Below are 19,054 nucleotides of genomic sequence, written 5' to 3'. Positions count from 1 at the left end.
AAAATGTTATTATCTGTAGTATCGATACAACAGACTGAGTCTTTTGGGGTAATTCCTCTCACAGAGTTCTGGAAATACCTACTGCAGCAACAAATAAGGGCGAGTCAGATTTACTGTCTTCCTCTTTGATATATTTATAAACAATGAAAATAACAAGTCCCACCACAGTGGTGCCACAAGTTTACGAACTGGTTTTTCTGCATCCTACAAGTGAAGTCTCTGTACTGTTACTGTTAAAGCATCCAGCTGATTAGCTTTTAGGAAACAGCCAGATAATTTTATTGTACTATTGCATAGTATTACCACCCACATAAGTATTGCAGATCATTTTGGTCCCTAAAATTTTAAATGCTAAACAAAGAAGCGAGTCACTAACCAACTTTATGTTGTCTCCCAACCAGCTGCAGCCCCCAACCGATATCCGCCTGCCATCGCAGTGACAGTATAAGTACACTCAGAACTCAAGTAAATAGATCTATAATGCCAATAAGTCACGAACACCAACTCTAATAAAATGTTACAGACTGCGTTTATTATTAGAAATTTTTTCCAGTAACTAGCACTACTGCTTTCATTGTAATTTGTTATTATCATCATCTCCATCCTATTCTCTATCATTGTGGCTTTTATGTATATAGGCAATAGTCTAAACTTTATGACTGATAGAGATGATATTCTTTGCCTTTCGATCAGTACACTTCCAGTCTTCTTACACTTGAACTCTAACCCTCTTAAAACACTCTTTAAACTAGTACTTCCCACTGAATGAGGGGCGATTTCACGTAGAATGGGTAATATCTTCGAAATTGTAGGAGAAATTTTGTGCAAAAGATAGAATTCGTGAATCGTTCGTCTTATGCATTTGTCAAAGTCATCGATATTAGTAGCGGTCTTTCATCATTGACCATTTCTTTCCTGGTGCACTCATTGATATTTCTTCAGCTCCATGTTATTTTTGTTCGGACAAAATCCTCTTCACCTTTGTTAGAGACACCTTGCTAGTCTCTGCACCTTACTTTTGACTACTCTGCTTATTTCCTCATAAAATTGTATGCATTGAGAATGATCTTGCTTGTTCATTCCCTTTTAGTAGACCTGCTATATTTTAGTTTAGTGACATCTCGCCTACAGATCGATTTCTTCTAAGCAACTGAGCATACTTTCTTTTAAAGTCATTACTTCTCCCTTGTCTACCCCAGTCCCTTTGCTTGACCCAACCCAGCACAGGCCAAAAAAGATCTGCAATGCTTATACCAGTAATAACAGTATTACTTACGAACACTATAAAATGGCGTTATTTAAATATGTAAGTCTGTATTTAAACATGTAAATCGTGAAGTTTTAATTTAAACATGGAAATCACTTTAAAAATTCGTAATGAAACACTCATTCACCTGCAGGTTTCCCCGGTATTAATAAGGCCAGTTACAAGATGGAGAAAGCTGTCACGTGAATATCAAAAACATCAGGTCTATGTTCATTTGCACACTATGAAAGGCTGCTGAATTATCAAAATACATTACCCCAAATTCAATTTTCAAGTTTGAATTAGGCCTATATAAATTGCTTAATTTACTCCCAAGAATCATGTCATCAAAGTTTGAAAGACATTATGGAAAAAATGTGGATTTTTATCCTGAGAGTCGATTTATACCTTAATTCTTGCTAAATTAGCAGAAAATTGTGAAAAAAATCTGGTGTCCCTAATAATAGTAATAGTAATAATAATAATAATAATTATTATTATTATCATCATTATCATTATTCTAGCATACATATGCCGCAATGATTTCACGTTTCTACTTCACTGGAATAAGTAATGACAATGAACTAAAGCTTGCAACACTAGATGTTTTCTTTATTACAACTCGTCTGATATGCGACACAGTTCCACGGTGAAGATGAGACCTGACTGCTGACCTCAGTCTCTCCCTCCACTGATCCAAAAGATTCAGTCTGTAGAGTGCATTTCAGAACAGTGAAGACATTATTAAATGTGGAAAATATAATATGTAATTGCATGTTACATTAAGAAATCTGACACATAACAAAGAATCTAACTTTCTAACAATCCAATCCTCTCCCCTCCCAAAAAGAGATCATGAATGTGGTTCGTAAATGATAACGAAACAGAGTTCTTCCTACAATGTATGATATGCACCTGGAGATGTTACTGAAATAACCTACATACACTCACTGAAGTCCTCATTTCCAACACAGATCCACGAGAACGCCACAGTGAAATAATTACATAATAATTTTGCATTAACATAAAAGTACTGAATCCACAATACTACTTTCATAGCGACAAAGAAGGACAAATAGGTAAAATATTCATCCTCATCAATAAATGCAGGATTTAGGTGCTGTAACAATTTTGAAGTTTCAGCAACCGAACTTCAAAAACACGATCATAAAAGCTAATGTACAATTCGCGTCTATTTTCACCTGGACTGTTTTCTTCGTCACTAAGAGGCCTGCTGTGCTAACAAGACTCAATCTTCATATGACTGGTAAAAGATGTGAAAATGTGGCAAGAAACAAGCAACAGATTGGAGAAACACTTTGTTACAGAATTCTTCCGACACTATAGCAGAATGCAGCAAGGAACAAACACTGTACATGATACTGCTCCCTTAGCAACTCGCTGCAGGGGTGGGCTCTAACTATACTGCATAAACTCAATTCTTACAGGAAGACAGTAAGCTCTGAAACCGTAATGAGTACAAGGTTAGCAACTAAGAATACACACAAAATTCAGGTACACAGTAGAAGTTCTCTGTCACAAAACTAAAATAGAAATGAGAGTAGCGACTGTATGTTCAACCTAACACAATCTTTGTTTTTTTCTGTCAACTACAGGGTATGAAGACACAGAAGAAGGAACCTTTCACATCAACTTCTTCTATACCAATGTTGGCTCCTTGTTCTGAGGCATCACACACAAAACTATCACTGTATCAAGACTGTACTGCAAGTTATGAGATAGCTTTTTTGTCCGACATACCTCCTCGTTCAGATTGCTGACCAGAAGAACACACCCTGTAGAGCCCATGGTCCCAGCCAGACGGATACCTGCTGCACTCAAGGCTGTGGTGGCAGCTGCGCCTGGCATCTGGAAGCCTGCGAGGGGCATCCCTGCTGCTGAAAACAGGACCAATCAGTCCTAAACTTAAGAACATAAATTGAACAATTCCTGTGTGCTTACCAGTCCTCTTACATCACTGGCCAACGTCACAGACACAGTCTAATTACAAGACTGGTTGACGTAGAATACCTGGCATTTGATTAGTCAGCTAATGAAACCTTCCAAAAACAAATTACAAAAAAATATTGCATTAATATAGGATTTCCGACCTTTCATAGGATTTTAAGCATAATCTGAAGCTGCTTTATCCTTCATGACAATGTAATGTGAATTAAAATAAACACTTGAAATCTCTGGTCAATTTTCAAAAAGTGACGATCATAATGTCTTACCACATGTTTCCTAATAGTTGAAACCTCTTATTATACAAGTCTCCTTGGCAGCAGTATAAAAAGTACATTCAATTTTCCTGAATATGAACTCAATTTTCCTCTGAATTGTCACAACAAACATATCCACACTCTAAAGAAAGGCCAACTGAAGAATTTAATGCAAGGCTATCCTCAACAAGGTCTCGCCTAAAACAACAGTGATGTGCAAGAGGACTAGTAACACAAGGCAATACAAGAGATCTGGACATGCTCGCAGTCACCCTTCAGGAGGGAGACGGGTGCTAAGGAGAGCAGAGTGCCAAGTGACACATCGTTTGAATGTAACTGCTCTGTTGCCATATTAACGTCCAGATTAAAAATTACAATTCGATCTAGAGAGAAGTAGGCAACTTCTTTCCTAGACACAACAAAATATACATTCCTACAACTGTTCATATGCTATGCATTTTCCTTTAGTTAAATCTATTGCTGTAAACATAAATGAGAAACACATTTTGAAAGCCAGTTCATTTGGAAAGGGCATCTCATCAAGTGACGACATCTTCAACCTTCAAAGTGTCGCGTTTTTCAGGCATGTTTACAGCAACATAAGTGATCGAAAGAAAATCCCTCGCATATGACGAGCTATCATTGCTTCCTCCCATCAATAAGAAACACATGCATTGTGGGCGCGTTCCCTAGTGTTCCCTGTCAACTACACGGGGGAGTTTACTGTTGTCAAGAAGTCACCAACACCGAAAGGGCAGCCCTCAGAGAAGGCACACAACAAATAAATGCATTAGACACAAAAATGCAACCCACGAGAGATCCACAACAGAAGACATCAGCAGAAGAAAGACTGTGCTTTCAAACGACAGATGCAAACTTCTCCACATTCTGTGCATCCCTCCTTCACGAATCGCAGTTCAGACAGAACTGTGATGCGCGACTGGAGTTCTGCAGAATCTGGGAAACGACGTCCATGCATCCAGGAGCAAAGATCAGAGAGAAAAGGAGGACAGCAGATAGAGAAGAGAACAGAACAGAAGAGGGTATTAAATTGCATACCTCCCATTCCGCCCACTGCAGAATTTCCATATGGTGATGTGAGCGGTGAGCCGAGGCCATGCATCGCAGCAAACGGCGACGCCAGAACTCCAGGGGCACCTGCATGCCCCACACAACAAGCTAATCATACACAACTCCAAAACTGGGAGACAAATTAACAGCTATCACAGGACCAACAAACTGCGTGTCAATGCAGCCCATAACACTAAAACAACCACTTGCCACGTGATAATTTTTGCTTTGAGTACAAGTCTTAACTATGGATGGGATGATACTAGAATCTCTCGATACTTGATGTGTTTTCCTCAACATTCACTAATAAGACACCCGAATTTTCACAAAATGAATGAGCAAATATTTTTTTCAGAAATATGACTGGTAACAATACAGAATTTAATTGGTAGATATATGCTTCTAGAAGAAATATGTGTATGAAACAAAACATTATACATTACAAAATAAATGTTAGCTGTCTATTACATATACAATGAAAATTATTTCACATTAAATGGAACATTCCAATGTATTCTAGAATTTCAACCCTTGCAAAATATATGCAGTACAGTAATCCATCCTGAGCCCATGTCTTGTTTTACACAGTGATGAGACCTGGCTATTTGAAAAATTACTATAGTCCGACCTGATTTCAGGGGCAAAGATAAAAAGATTTAGACAATGACAATAGTATCAGCAAAGTATCGAGATAACAAGAGTATCACCATCCCAGTCAAATAGGTACGTTCACATGTAAGGTAACATTTCACATGACAGTAGAAATTGCTGCAATATGGCTGACACATATGAAAGGTATGAAAATGGAAATCCCATTAACAATGCTGGGACTTGAACCCAGTTACTGAACTCAGCCTGACAACTTCTTTTAATCACTGAAGGTAATAAAATAACTTACTCCAACAAATTCTGTTTAATCCTATTATGAAGCTGACACCAAATTTATACGATTTCCAATGGTCAAAGTTCAGGTACAGATACATCAACTATGAATACTTCTGTTTCAAAGTAAGCACAGTGAAATGTCAGTAAACTGGAATAAAATAACTTCTCTACTTTCTTTCCACTATATATTACGTGCAGATGAAATACTGATTACAAAAACTTTTCACTATACAAAGAAAATACTCCATTAACACATTTATGTGAAGAAAATACAAGTCATGTTAAAAAAGAAAGATTCATATGATTAATTATACAACTATACTTCTACAATTTGAAAGCTCTTACTATGAAACATAATGAAAACATAATATTAAAACACTTCACATAATCGTAGGACGTTATGTAGACGTAATTAATGCAATGAAAATGTCTACAAATTAATGGTATTTTGCCAAGATTTTAGTTAATACTAACATGAAGAAATTAATAAGATTACCAAAATTACTTCCCTTTGCTGACATTTCTCTGTGTTGTGATCCAAGCAGAGTTAAAATCCCCAATGAAAGAGGAACAACGTGAGTGAAACACATTGCTCAAACAGATGCAATCTGAGGACAGTGTGCCCATAGCTACACCACCATGCTCATTAGTACTTGTTTCTATCACACTGTCGACAGTCTAAATATTGACATGGGATACACATCGAATCATTTAAAATGAGCTCAGAATTTCATATTTTAGTAACTTTCATTATAATACCACTGGTAGGAAAGGAAGACCGAAGGAATGAACGAAAGAAAGAAATTATGCGATTTTCTGGAGATTTCAGTTTGTTTTGTGACGTGGAAAAAACTACTCTTTATGTGCCAAAAATTGTTTTAAGAGGTCTATAATGAAAGGATTAATCCATTATTTTGGGAGAAGGAAGTTCAGGTTTTACTTCTTTGAACTCAAGTTCACGAGAAAAAGTGTATGCACACAAGATCCTAGACTAGAAAAGAATTACTGACTTATTACCATGGCTGACGTGATTTGGTGAGTCAAACACTCTTTCAATGATTGCAACGTCTACATTCTAAATATTTTCAAGTCTACTCAACACAGTTATTAATATACGAAATTTTCGAGCTCTTTTTTGATGACCCTTCACCCACATCTGTTATGTGTAAGGTACACATTCAATTGCTCAGTATGAAGATAGGGAAAACAAATTCCACTAAATTCTTAGACTAAGCAAGAACAGAAGCAAAGTCTTATGCACACTGAAGTCACCAATGTCCATAAAAATTGCATCTCTGGCATTTTGTTTTGAGAGGGTGGCGTTTCAGAGACCTCTACTGAATTCCACGGCTCCCCATTATTGTGGAGCTCGTCCCGTCCTGGTCCTGCTGCAACTACTGTCACTGTTACCAAGCACCAGACTGCAGCATCATGCCAGCATGCGGGTTCCAGAGTCAGTTAATTAACGCATAATTCATTTTTACAAGCATCCGCGTCTCATAACAGCCACCAGCATTCTAGCTAAAAACGAATGTTTTCATTTCGTTTGTGGGTTAGCTTAGTCTTTCACTGAACTACTTAAGACAGTTCGCTGCCTTGGATCTTCTAAAAAGACTGTCCCCAGCAACATTACATATTTAAAGCTTATAATCTACTTTCCGTTATCAAGTGAAAGAAGGGAGGAACATGTTGAGCTAATCATATTTCACGATCGACGTCTAGAAAAAATACGGACCAGCTTCCAATGACCAGCACCATACATCTATGTCACAAGCTCTTCTTCATTGGTCTCACAATGATACCGATCTGTAATTGAGCATCACATATACGTAGCTTGGAAACATCATCACACACAAAAGATTTTCGAGCCGGGAAATTTTAAATCTACATGTACCCACTCTTCTCAACAAAGATCTCCACAATCTTTATTGTGATAATGTATCTCAACAGACTGTAATACAGTAAAACCTGTTAACCGAACCTCTGTCAAACAAAAACCAGTTTAACCGTATTGTGTAACGATGAAAGAGTAATGGAATGGAGAAAAATTCTCTCCGGCACAAGGATTTGAACCCGGGTGATGATGCTTTATCCACTAAGCCACACCGGATACCCACCCCGGTGTTGGCCAGAATCGTCTCAGTTTAAGTTCCAACTCTTGGGTTCCCTCTAGTGGCCGCCCTCTGCACTACGTCATAGATGTCTATGAACGTAGGACTGAAGTCCACACATGTGCTGAGGTGCACTCGTTATGAGTGACTAGTTGGCCGGGATATGACGGAATAAGCGCCGTCAGCACGTAGAGAATTTTTCTCCGTTCCATTACTCTTTCATCGTATGATGACGCTGAATATCTGCATGGAAATATCATATGTACTTCGGTACATTAAAATAATACGTATTATGTAAGTTGTGTAACCGAATTTTTATAAACAATTTAGAAGTTATATTATGTCTGTATTTATGAAATACGAAATTTACGTACGGGTACGATATAATGTACATTCATAGATTTATTTTTAATTTCAGCACTTTAGGATAAAATGTAAGGGCAAAGTAGTTGTGGTCACTAAGCAGGTCAGAGGAATGTGTTCGAGAGCAATAACACGTCCTACTGCTTATCCAAGCCAAGCCGGTTAAACCCATCCCTACCAGTAAGCAGGTATGACACTGCTGCCAGAAAGAGATGCGAAGATAAAAACTAAAAGTAAATTTATAACTTTTCTTAAAGAAATAGTGAGGAATATTTATATTTGGTAATAATACTGTACATTTATTATCAGAAATTTTGCTTAGCAGAAAAGGGGTCAGCCCCTTTATTTCGGTTAACAGAGATTTTACTGTAGTAATGGCAAGCCTGGACATAGAATGTTGCCTTTATTCATGAACAATGGGTTTTTTTTAATTATAATAACTTCATGGCCAAAAGCTTTACTTAGCCATACTTAGAATTCTTGCCCTCAGGCTGACAAATTCGCGATATCTGGTTCCACAGATAAGCAGAGTAACCATTAGACCACCCAGAGCAACTTGAAGCACCTTCACCTTTTGCTTCATTATATCCGTAGTTCAAAAGCGTCTTTGAATGCCTGTGATATAGAGACATGGAATATTTCAGTTTCTAGACGTCGACCGTAGCACAGCATATTCAACAGATGTGTTGCAGATATAGTCAAAGTCTCTACTGAACAATGGGCAATGTCTCAAGAAGCGAGATAAATGGAAAACTCGTGCAGGTAGAGGAACAAAACATGGATATTTTAGCAATACATTCCCCAACATCAGCATTGCAGTGAAATAGTGCCACACTGAAGTATGGAACAATTAAACAAAATAAGAATCGATTTTGAATAAACAATCCAGCAACAGCAATTCACTGTGCTTCTGTTATCCTATTCTACTAAAATCTTTGCAATGAAGTTCAATTTATCTTAATGACTGTCTCTTCTGTCAGTGTTATGTTTCTAATTGTTCTATGCTGAAGAGAGAGAACACAGATTTTAGGGGTTGGCAGTTTTCAATTAAATTATCAAAGGCTTTGAATATCGTATAAAGTGACTTCTATTCCACATTTTTAATTCAGTTAATGGCATCCTACCTTCGGGATACACTTTTTTTTTATGACAAATCAATGTAATAATATTCTTTTCAGTGTTCCTTAATGACCTATTGTAAAAAACTGTATCTGTTGAGAACAAAAGCATTTCAATTAGGGACATGAAGTACACTTCTACAGAAACAAGATGCAAATCGGAGAGCTTTTCATTATCAGATTCTCTTCTCTCTATGTTTCTGGTAGCAATATACAATCAAGACTAATTAATGTATATATGTGGAAATTCAGCAACATCTGCACTGATTAATATCTAGGAGATGATAAGCAAGTGGATGATCATGCACTAAGGTAAGGAGTATTATCGCCTGAAAATGCCTCAAGTTGAGTAAATTATCTTACTATTGAAGTAAAACAGGATACATCACAAAAGATTAAGACCACCACCCCAAGCTCAAGTTACCGTAAAATACAAAACACGACAAAAACAGAATGAAAGAGATAGAAGAAAATGTAAGTTTCCACACTTTTACTTTAATTCAAATATAAAAATAACTCTATCATAAAAAGTTCACACTACTATACTACATATGTACTAGGCCTAGGCTTTCAACTTTTCTGCATGGTGTATCATGGGTATAAATAACACTTCCATTGTGAAGTGGAAAATATCTCGACCCTTTCAGATACCAACACTGGGACAAAGAGAAATGATTTATTGATGAACGAAAAACTTCATTTTTTAAGTAATAAGCCGTATGGCGAAAAAACTGGCAACATTTTGCTCAAATCGACAGGAAATGAATAAGTGTAAGAGTACTAACTTTTACGTCAGACCACTTTACCTCAGGAGAACCAAGTTAGCTCAATAGCATGAGTCCAAGGAATACGAACACTTGAGTTCTTATATGGAGCCCTCAATTTCATATCAAATTTCTGGCAGCACTTCACAAAACAACAAGTCTTCATGAAGACCAGGCCAGGATATCACCTGGTTCTCATCTCTTGTAAAACCAGTACCAAGAGAAGATTATTTTCAGAAACAGAGCAAGATAGCATGCTCGTTTGAAATTCATGTGGTATGGAATTTAATTTCAAAGATTTGCGCTGGTTTTCTTAGAATGCACTTTAAAATGGATAACTATCAACATCATGTAATAATTCCTTCCTTTCACCAAGTTACTATCACCTCATAATCTCAATAATGCTGAATAATTTCTGCAGTTCAATAATAATAATAAAAAAAAATTAAATTAAACATGAAAAAAACTTAAAAAATATTTAAAAGGCTCTCCCTCACAACTTGACGCATTTTCGTCAACAGAACATTTAAAATCATGCTTCAACCTGATGGAACAGTTCTAGCAAGGACGATGGCCAGCAGAGAGAAAAGAAATGGTGGGTTTCTCTTAACATGCCAAACATCCATGACACGGAACACAAAATACTTCCTGTCCAATAGGAAGATGAACTAATTTTGAACCCGGTTAAAGGTAAGCACACCTTCACCGTCAATGAAAGCATCTCTGAATAAAAATAAAATGTAAAGCTCCACCCCCTTAAAACTCCCTCCCTCATGCTAGCGCACCACCATCACCGTCACTGCAGTCTGGTCGAGTCACCACAGGAGCAGGCTGTCGTGTACGCTACCTGGTGGGGCTAGTCTTCCGGGCGCGGGATCCTGAGCGAGGCCTCTGTGCCGCCCCCCGCTGCCCCCGGCTATCAACAGCTGCGGGATCAACTCACCGGCCCCTAGCCCGGCCAGGGTGGCATCCAGGCCAGGGTCTCCCGTTGGCAGGTTAGGGTTCGTGTAGTCCCGACTCTTGTCGTTGTTGTACTTGACATTGAGACTGGTCAGCTTCGAATATTCAATGCGCAGAGTGCAGCACGAGTTGTAGATGTTCTGTCCGTCTAATGACTGCAACATCAAAACATTTCACCATGAATACTCATAATCTATGACAACATCAAGAAGGTCAATGTGCTTCAAAAACCTATTTCATACTCTCTTTTTTTTAAGTCTCAGGATATTAATCATCAACTGAACTTCTGTCCTTTTGATGGGAAGGCACCAGCTGAATGAACTACAATAAGGATGTTCTAGTGAATGAAAATGACATCTGTAATCTTCAAAGACAAAGCTGGGGCAAGTATTCTAATGTATCTCCTCTCTGCTATTAAAATTAATGCACAATTAGTTATAATCGTATCACCATTAAGGAAAACTATCTCATTGTATTATATCCGTAATAATCTAAATATTATTGGGTTCCTTACTGAAGTATGTTCAGCGGGACTTAACAATTATAAAGGTTACTTTTTGACTCTCCCTCGTACATAAAGGCTGAGAATATTTTCAACATTTGAACATGACTAACTCATCGATCACAAAATATTTTCGTATGTCGAAAATCCTCTCTCATTATCAATGTCTGAGACGCAGTGGCATACGCAGAATTTTGTCAAGGAGGGTGGCAGCGTTATTAAAATTGTCTAAGTTTTCACAGGAGAATGTGAAAGTAGTTCCGAGAAGAACTTTCGTAACAACATCATCACGCTAGCTGCGACTGCGAAGAAACATTTGCCAATGTGAAATTTTCACTAACCTAGCGAGAATCGCTATGCGACATTTTGTTAAAAAAAAATTGTAAAATTGAGCTTTGCGGTCGCTTAGACATACCAAAGAACCTGGAATGATGTGAAGTTCATATTAATATGAACTGTCAAATGCATAAAACGTTAACCAAATGTTTCACAATAAGTCAGAAATCAAACTAACAAAGGGAAGAATACCGCTCTTAAAGTAAGTTTATAATTGACAGTGCACATTACTTAACACGTTTCACAACAAGTTAAGTTTCATAATGTGTAAACTTCATTCTATTACAAGACTGGTACTAGGTGGTAGGTCTGTCTATAACAAAGACAGCATTGTTATAATTCGAATGTGCCACAGCACCAAGCACAGGGATAGTATTGAAGGAGGGGTAGGAGAGCTATGCCTTATGTCGATGTAGATTTTGTTACTCTGACAATGAAAAATTAGAGAAGGAAACACGATTATGGATAAAAAAATACTCAAATCTAAATATGTCACTTTTTTTAATTCAAGGGGAGGAGGGTTTCAAACCCGGTAACCCTCCCCTTGCATAAGTATTAATTTCGTTGAAATCAAAAGATTTCGCGCCATTTTGCGGTTAAATGTTCATTTTCTATATCACTTGCGTGCAATGTGTTTTTTTTTTTTTGCGAATACAATTAAATTTTCAAACATGTCGCGTATTTAATGCCAAAAAAAAAAAAAATCAGTCCCCTACTTATAATATTTTCTCATGTACTGAAAGCTACGTGTGTTCGTTGATACACATACTGAATGAGCGATTGTCTGGTACAGCATTCAGCTTGATGTCACACTACTTTCAAGCTCAACTAATTATTAGTTTTGTTTCACTTTTATAAAAAGCGTGTCACAAAGAAGCAAGCTTGGACATGCACAATTTGATTTGTCTGTAATTATCATCACAGAATGCAGCGCTAGCAACATGTCTACAAAGGGTTACTTTTCCAAGTAAATTAAAAACGACTGCTGGTATATGCAACAATTCGTGCCTCTATTTCAAATTCACGTTACAAGCACAACCAAAACAGCGTGCTTCCTATAAATACACCAGTGCCTCTTTTGGGACAGATCAGGCTGTCCTATCACATCAAATCTGTCACTTCGAATTCTACGGACTTACAGAAAACAGTATCTTTCGCATTATAAAAAACGAAGGTAACATCAACTTTCTCATCAAGTTTTAGAGCTTCAAAACAATACAGCTCATTCATTATATTGTAAATATTATTAGCATATTCCATTTACTGCATTGAACTATTATTCATAAAACTTAAGGGACACGCAACTGAGTTCTGGTCAATTTTAAACGTTTCTTTATTACATTTTTAAATATAGTGTCAAAAATCTACGGTGTCTTGAGGAATACTGCAGTGAAGATTTCATCGCGATATCTTTGTTAGAAATTTAGTTTAATCTATACAAGTGGTTCATTCATTAATAGTGTTCTGCCCAAGGGCAAGTCTTTCACTGCAAATCCAGCATTCTTCAGTCTTTCCTATTTTCTCTTTGTCTCCTCATATGATCCATATATCTTAATGTCGTCTATCATCTATTACTTATTATATTCAAAGTGCATGTTATAAACCTTCAAGTGAATCTATACTAATAATAAATCTGTAGCCGAAATTTTTCTGGTAATTTTCGATTTTCCAAAAATAATTGGTCCTAACATATATAATTAACCACCCCGAAACCGAAAATAGCTTTTTTGAAATTTTTGTTTGTATGTCTGTCTGTCTGTATGTTTGTTACCTTTTCACGCGATAATGGCTGAACGGATTTAGATGAAAATTGGAATATAAATTAAGTTCGTTGTAACTTAGATTTTAGGCTATATGGCATTCAAAATACATTTAAAAGGGGGGTTATAAGGGACCCTGAATTAAATAAATCGAAATATCTCGCTTATTATTGATTTTTGTGAAAAATTTGTTACATAACAAAAGTTTCTTAACAAATGACTTCCTATATAAGGGGCCTTGGACAGCAACAATCGAAAGCTATGAAAGATAGCCTACAGACAATGTTTCTGTGTTTGTATGAAGTAATATCGGAAGCTAAATTAACCGATTTGTATAATTAATTATTATTTCACCATTGGAAAGTGTAGTTTCTCTAGATGGACATAATGCTATAATGTTATTACAGTAACTTCTGCTATAATATAATATAATGTAATATAACATAATATAATATAATATAATATAATATAATATAATATAATATGTAATATTATATAATATAATTTAAGTTATTTGAAGGGTTCACTACCATAGTGGGCCAAGCACCATTTACTGAATACGTAGAAAACAAGGGTTAAAATTAAGTTATTACCATAATTCAATGGAAACCTATAACAAGTAAAATAAAATATACACATTAAATCTAAATGATGTCAATCTTCATTAAACTATGGTTGCATGTAATAAAAATTAAGAAACAGGTTAAAGGAATTGTCATTGCACCAAATGAGTGTCTCTGGACCAAAATGATCACATTTTAATTATTTGGATGAAATTTAAATTAAGTAACATATTAAACGATTTATCCTTCTATCAAACACGAATGTTCCCTGGATCAAACGTCCTAATTTAATTATGTAATTGCTTTATATTTATTTCTAACGGGTGCAGCGGAGCGCACGGGTACGGCTAGTTTATAATAAATCAGAGTTTTTTTTAACTTAGTAAACATAAGATATCTCCTAAGGGTGCTATTCATAGATATTTCGCTAACCCAGGCTACGAGCGTGCTAAACAGGATTCATATCATATCGCTGACACTGGTTTATGACTACGAAAAACGTTAGTTCGCTGATCATCCACTGAAAGCCCGCGCTAAGAATGTCTATGAATACTAGAGTAATGAAAAAAAAAAAACGCACGCGCGCGCACGCACGCACGCGCGCGTGCACGCACACACACACACACACACACACACACACACACACACACACACACTTACAACAGGTATATGCATGAAATGCTACATTCATGTACGATTATTATTAAGAAAGCGGGCAGTGAAGTTGAAACGAGTTATTTTACTAATAAAGTAGGCCTACATTTACCAGGAAAAACCAATGAACTATTTCTTTAGAGGGAGTTTTATCTTAGTTTTAAACTTATAGGAATTAGATTATCTTTATGCGAGACCTACATAAATGTCTACTAAAATAAAAATATATGTATACAAATTTTATGGGCATATTATTAACATAAAAATAAAAAAAGAAACTTGTGCACATATATTTTATCAATATCTAACTAATGTAAAATTTTGAAGGAGATACAATCATGACAGCAGAAACGGGAGTAATCAGATTAACCTGCGAAATACATTTTCATCCAACTTATAATCCGCCGAGATTTGAATCCTGTCTCTGACTATGCCTAGACGAAATTCCAGCATGTTAAAAACGCAAAATGCACATTCAGCTCATCGGAACTGCGCCTGCGGCAACGCGCTACCTCCGCAGCGACGAACCGAGAACTCCACAAATGTCCTCCAGCTTCTCATTATTTCCTTATCTCATAAACGTTCTCTTATAAAAAGAAAAATAATTACTGCTCCACTCTGCAAAACATTTACATTAATTATAATTTAATTTTCATTTCCGAAATCTCGGTCTGGCTGCACGCACTACATCATCGTATCATCTCGCAGAACCAACTACAAACAAAGACGGACAACTTGGAATTAAATTTTACGTCTCACTGCCAAGATTTCATCCCATTTCCTCCTTTGTACTGTGCCGGGCTCACTTCTTTTATCTTAAAACAACATTGTTCGGTTAATTAACGATATTTAACTTTGTGTAACATTAAGGGAGGGGAATTGCAGAAACGGTAAAAAGGAAACCAAGAGATACGAGATGGGGAGAAAAAAAATGTCGTTAATATTTGAAGAGTATTTTTCAGTGCAGACTTTCTAAACCCAGACAAGGGATCTGCGTTTCCTTAAAAATGAGAGAGACTCAAACCCGGGAGCAATAAAGTAAGGTTAGTACTGTTTTAATTTGGCAGAAATACGCGTAACTTCAGATACTTTCTTACAACATATCAGGCAAGACAGACATTTGAGTCTATGCACACTAAAAATGCAGACAACCCAAGAATCGTCAATACTAAAATATAACTTAAGAACTAGAATTAGGAAAAAGAAAAAAAATATTTACTACATGAAAAGTCATTCCGACAAGTTGAATGTTGGCAATCTTTTCTTACGGGAATTAAAATGTTTTAACTGCTTGAGTTAGGAAGGAAGGAAGGAAGGAAGGAAGGAAAGAAAGAAAGAAAAAGAAAGAAAGAAAGCTGACTGCAGTACAGATTTTTTCAAATTTGGTGAACCCTCTGCCTCTTTTTTTCGTTTTTCGGTAGTTTCCTAACTTTTGTGCGAAATTTGTGAAGCTCTAAGATAAAATTTTATTAAATATGTTTTTGGAAGTAAGGTTTTTTTTTATTTTTTTTAAACAAATTTTATTTTTTCCTGTTCTCTGATATAGCTACAAGTTTTCTAAAAAGTATTTGTTCGTTAGCGTATGCTGAATAGTTCACGAGATAATAAATGTTTTCACGATAGATTAGTGTGAAAATCACGATTTTGGCAATTTTCAAAATTTTTCGATGATTCTCTTACCAGCGTGTAGGCTGAGAATATTTCTTACTTTTAAAACTATGTGTCGTTCACTGCTCTAGTCGAAAAAGGCGCGGAACACTAAAAACAAACACACGGATAACGCGAAAGTCTTACACAGCGAGCGCCGAGGTGACCCAACCTACGTGTACCGAAATGCAAAACATTACGTTAAAAAATGCAATTCATGAACTGTTTCATATACCACCATATTACTTACTTACTGGCTTTTAAGGAGCCCGGAGGTTCATTGCCGCCCGCACATAAGCCCGCCATCGGTCCCTATCCTGAGCAAGATCAATCCACTCTCTATCATCATATCCCACCTCCCTCAAATCCATTTTAATATTATCCTCCCATCTACGTCTCGGCCTCCCCAAAGGTCTTTTTCCCTCCGGCCTCGCAACTAACACTCTATATGCATTTCTGGATTCGCCCATACGTGCTACATGCCCTGCCCACCTCAAACGTCTGGATTTAATGTTCCTAATTACGTCAGGTGAAGAATACAATGCGTGCAGTTCTGTGCTGTGTAACTTTCTCCATTCTCCTGTAACTTCATCCCTCTTAGTCTCAAATATTTTCCTAAGCACCTTATTCTCAAACACCCTTAACCTATGTTCCTCTCTAAAAGTGAGAGTCCAAGCTTCACAACCATATAGAACAACCGGTAATATAACTGTTTTATAAATTATAGTATGTGGTATCTAAAATTAAATCGCAAATCTTAAAATGAAAAAAGGAAATTCAAGACAAAGTAGAAGAAAAGCCTACAGGAAAAAGAAAACAGATACTGTAATGTACTCGCGACTAATGTTGATACGAATCGCGGAAATTCACACATCCTTTATCAGTTGACTTGCAAATCTTCAGTGGAGATATTATATTCAGTTACTTGAATGCTTTGTTCACAGTCAAAGTATGAGCATGTGAGCACTGCCACTGTCGCTCGCAATATGATAATATGATTGGTTAGTCGTTTTCATTACGATACAGTTTCCAACTACAGCGTCTGCTCTAATACTAATTACTGTCTTAAAAGTATAGCCACTTATTTTAAGGTTGTTCAAAACGTTTTATTTTTTTTTTTTCGTAATACATAGAAGAAATAATAAAGTTACATGCTGAAAAAAACGGTTTTTCTAAGAAAATGCATTTTTTGTTCATAAAATTAATTTACGGTTTCCTACTTGTACTCGTATGTGTTTATATTTTGATTTCTCCGAAAATGGCAGGATTTTACTCACAACTAGCGTACGGACAAATCCATATGCCAATAATTAATATGAATTATAATTTGTACTGACTAGCTAGCTAGTTAAAATAAAAATAAAATAAATAAATGCTTCTAAAAAAACTGCTTACTGAAGGATGCACTGTAAGGAATGGTAGTTGAGAGAAGAGTTTGACCCAGAAGAATGTATCAGCTAATAGACGACATTAAGATATAGGCCTATGGATCATATGCGGAGACTAAAATAAAGGCAGAAGATAGGAAAGACTGGAGAATGCTGGGTTTGCAGTGGAAAACCTGCCCTTGAGCTGAAAACAATGAATGAATGAATAAATAGCTTTTGCTAAGAAAAAAATGGTGACGTGAGCGAAATATGTTTTTAAATACAAAGCGATCCAGCTTTTCTTCCCGCCGGAAATACACGCATCAGAAATGCTTGCATGGACGACGGCGTATTTTTAATCGTATACTTGGATTACTAAACGCATGCACACAATTATATTCCTATTTCATAATGGGTACTGATCTGTATTATAGATGTTCAAAGTTCACAACGCATTACCGGTATCTTTTAATGAAATTGTTATTCATACAATAAAAAATAAGAGTATATAGAGATAACCTTCATTCCACAGACTGACTCAGAAACAATGTGAGAGAAATTGCAAATATTATGGAAATAAATAGAATTTTTGTATGTGAAAAACAATACTCCGACTATGCAAGCATGTCTCAAGCATGCGCGTGTTCCCGGCTGGAAGCCAAACTGAAGCTATTATCCTTCTTGAATTTTTTTCGTGCATAAACTGTCTTTCAAACGTTCGTGTCACAAATTATTTACTCGCTACAGAATTATATCTCCAACAAAAGTTTTTCTCACGAAGCTTTTAGGTAATCTAGACGAATTCCTCTGTAGCATTTACAGAAACGTAGTAATTACGAAAACAGTGCAAAAGAGTGTCGTCGAAAAATCTATTGCACAATGTATCGCCATTTATTCACCTATTAGTTGACATTACGAAGTTTATATGGCTCAGGATTGGAATGGACAAAAAGTAGCGAACTCTTTGTAGCATTGAAGTAAATCAAAGAAAAATATGCTACTCAATGACACTCATTTTGTATTTAGTTACGGAAAAAAGGAACAGTCAGCAATTTTCGTCCATGTAAAGTTAAGACCTGAAGTGAACATGGAGAAAAAAATAATCTGTAACGAGGATTATCCATCTGTGTTATACGGTTTTGTAGCAATGTAATTCTCAACGGTAGGTTGTACCATTTATATTTTACCGAAATAAAACCTTCGTTATTACCTAATTAGTCATAAAATATTTTAACCCTTGGAAGTTAAGGAATTTTACATGGAACATGGAGTGATCTAATATATCTAATGGTTACTACGCGTGCTAATAAATAAACCTGAAATTCGCGGGTTGAAACACGACAGACGATGATGAATTTTTTTAAGAACCTACAAACAATTCTTAGCAAAGTTACAGAAATAATTAAAGCGAAGGTTCGTACACTTCGACACAAAGAAATCTATCGCTGACTGAAGTTACTCGTAAAATTCTCGGATAGCTGTTTT

General features: G+C 36.3%; 1 protein-coding gene across 14 annotated transcripts in view; it reads right to left on the bottom strand.

Annotated features, from left to right (window-relative positions):
* Positions 1-19,054, bottom strand: part of heph (polypyrimidine tract-binding protein 1 heph) — a 604,630-nt gene that overhangs the window by 28,707 nt on the left and 556,869 nt on the right. For 7 of the 14 annotated variants that reach the window (XM_069847361.1, XM_069847359.1, XM_069847362.1 and 4 more), the window contains 3 exons: positions 10,628-10,895; positions 4,528-4,626; positions 3,008-3,144 (listed from right to left, as the gene is read on the bottom strand). In XM_069847361.1, coding sequence (XP_069703462.1) covers positions 3,008-3,144; positions 4,528-4,626; positions 10,628-10,895 — 504 coding nt within the window. The remainder of the gene's footprint in view (positions 1-3,007; positions 3,145-4,527; positions 4,627-10,627; positions 10,896-19,054) is intronic. The other 7 variants (XM_069847358.1, XM_069847365.1, XM_069847367.1 and 4 more) reach the window with 7 other exon arrangements.

Source organism: Periplaneta americana, chromosome 15, assembly GCF_040183065.1.
Source record: "Periplaneta americana isolate PAMFEO1 chromosome 15, P.americana_PAMFEO1_priV1, whole genome shotgun sequence".
In the NCBI taxonomy this organism is placed as follows: Eukaryota; Metazoa; Arthropoda; class Insecta; order Blattodea; family Blattidae; genus Periplaneta; species Periplaneta americana.
This window is presented reverse-complemented; position numbering and strand designations above follow the sequence as displayed.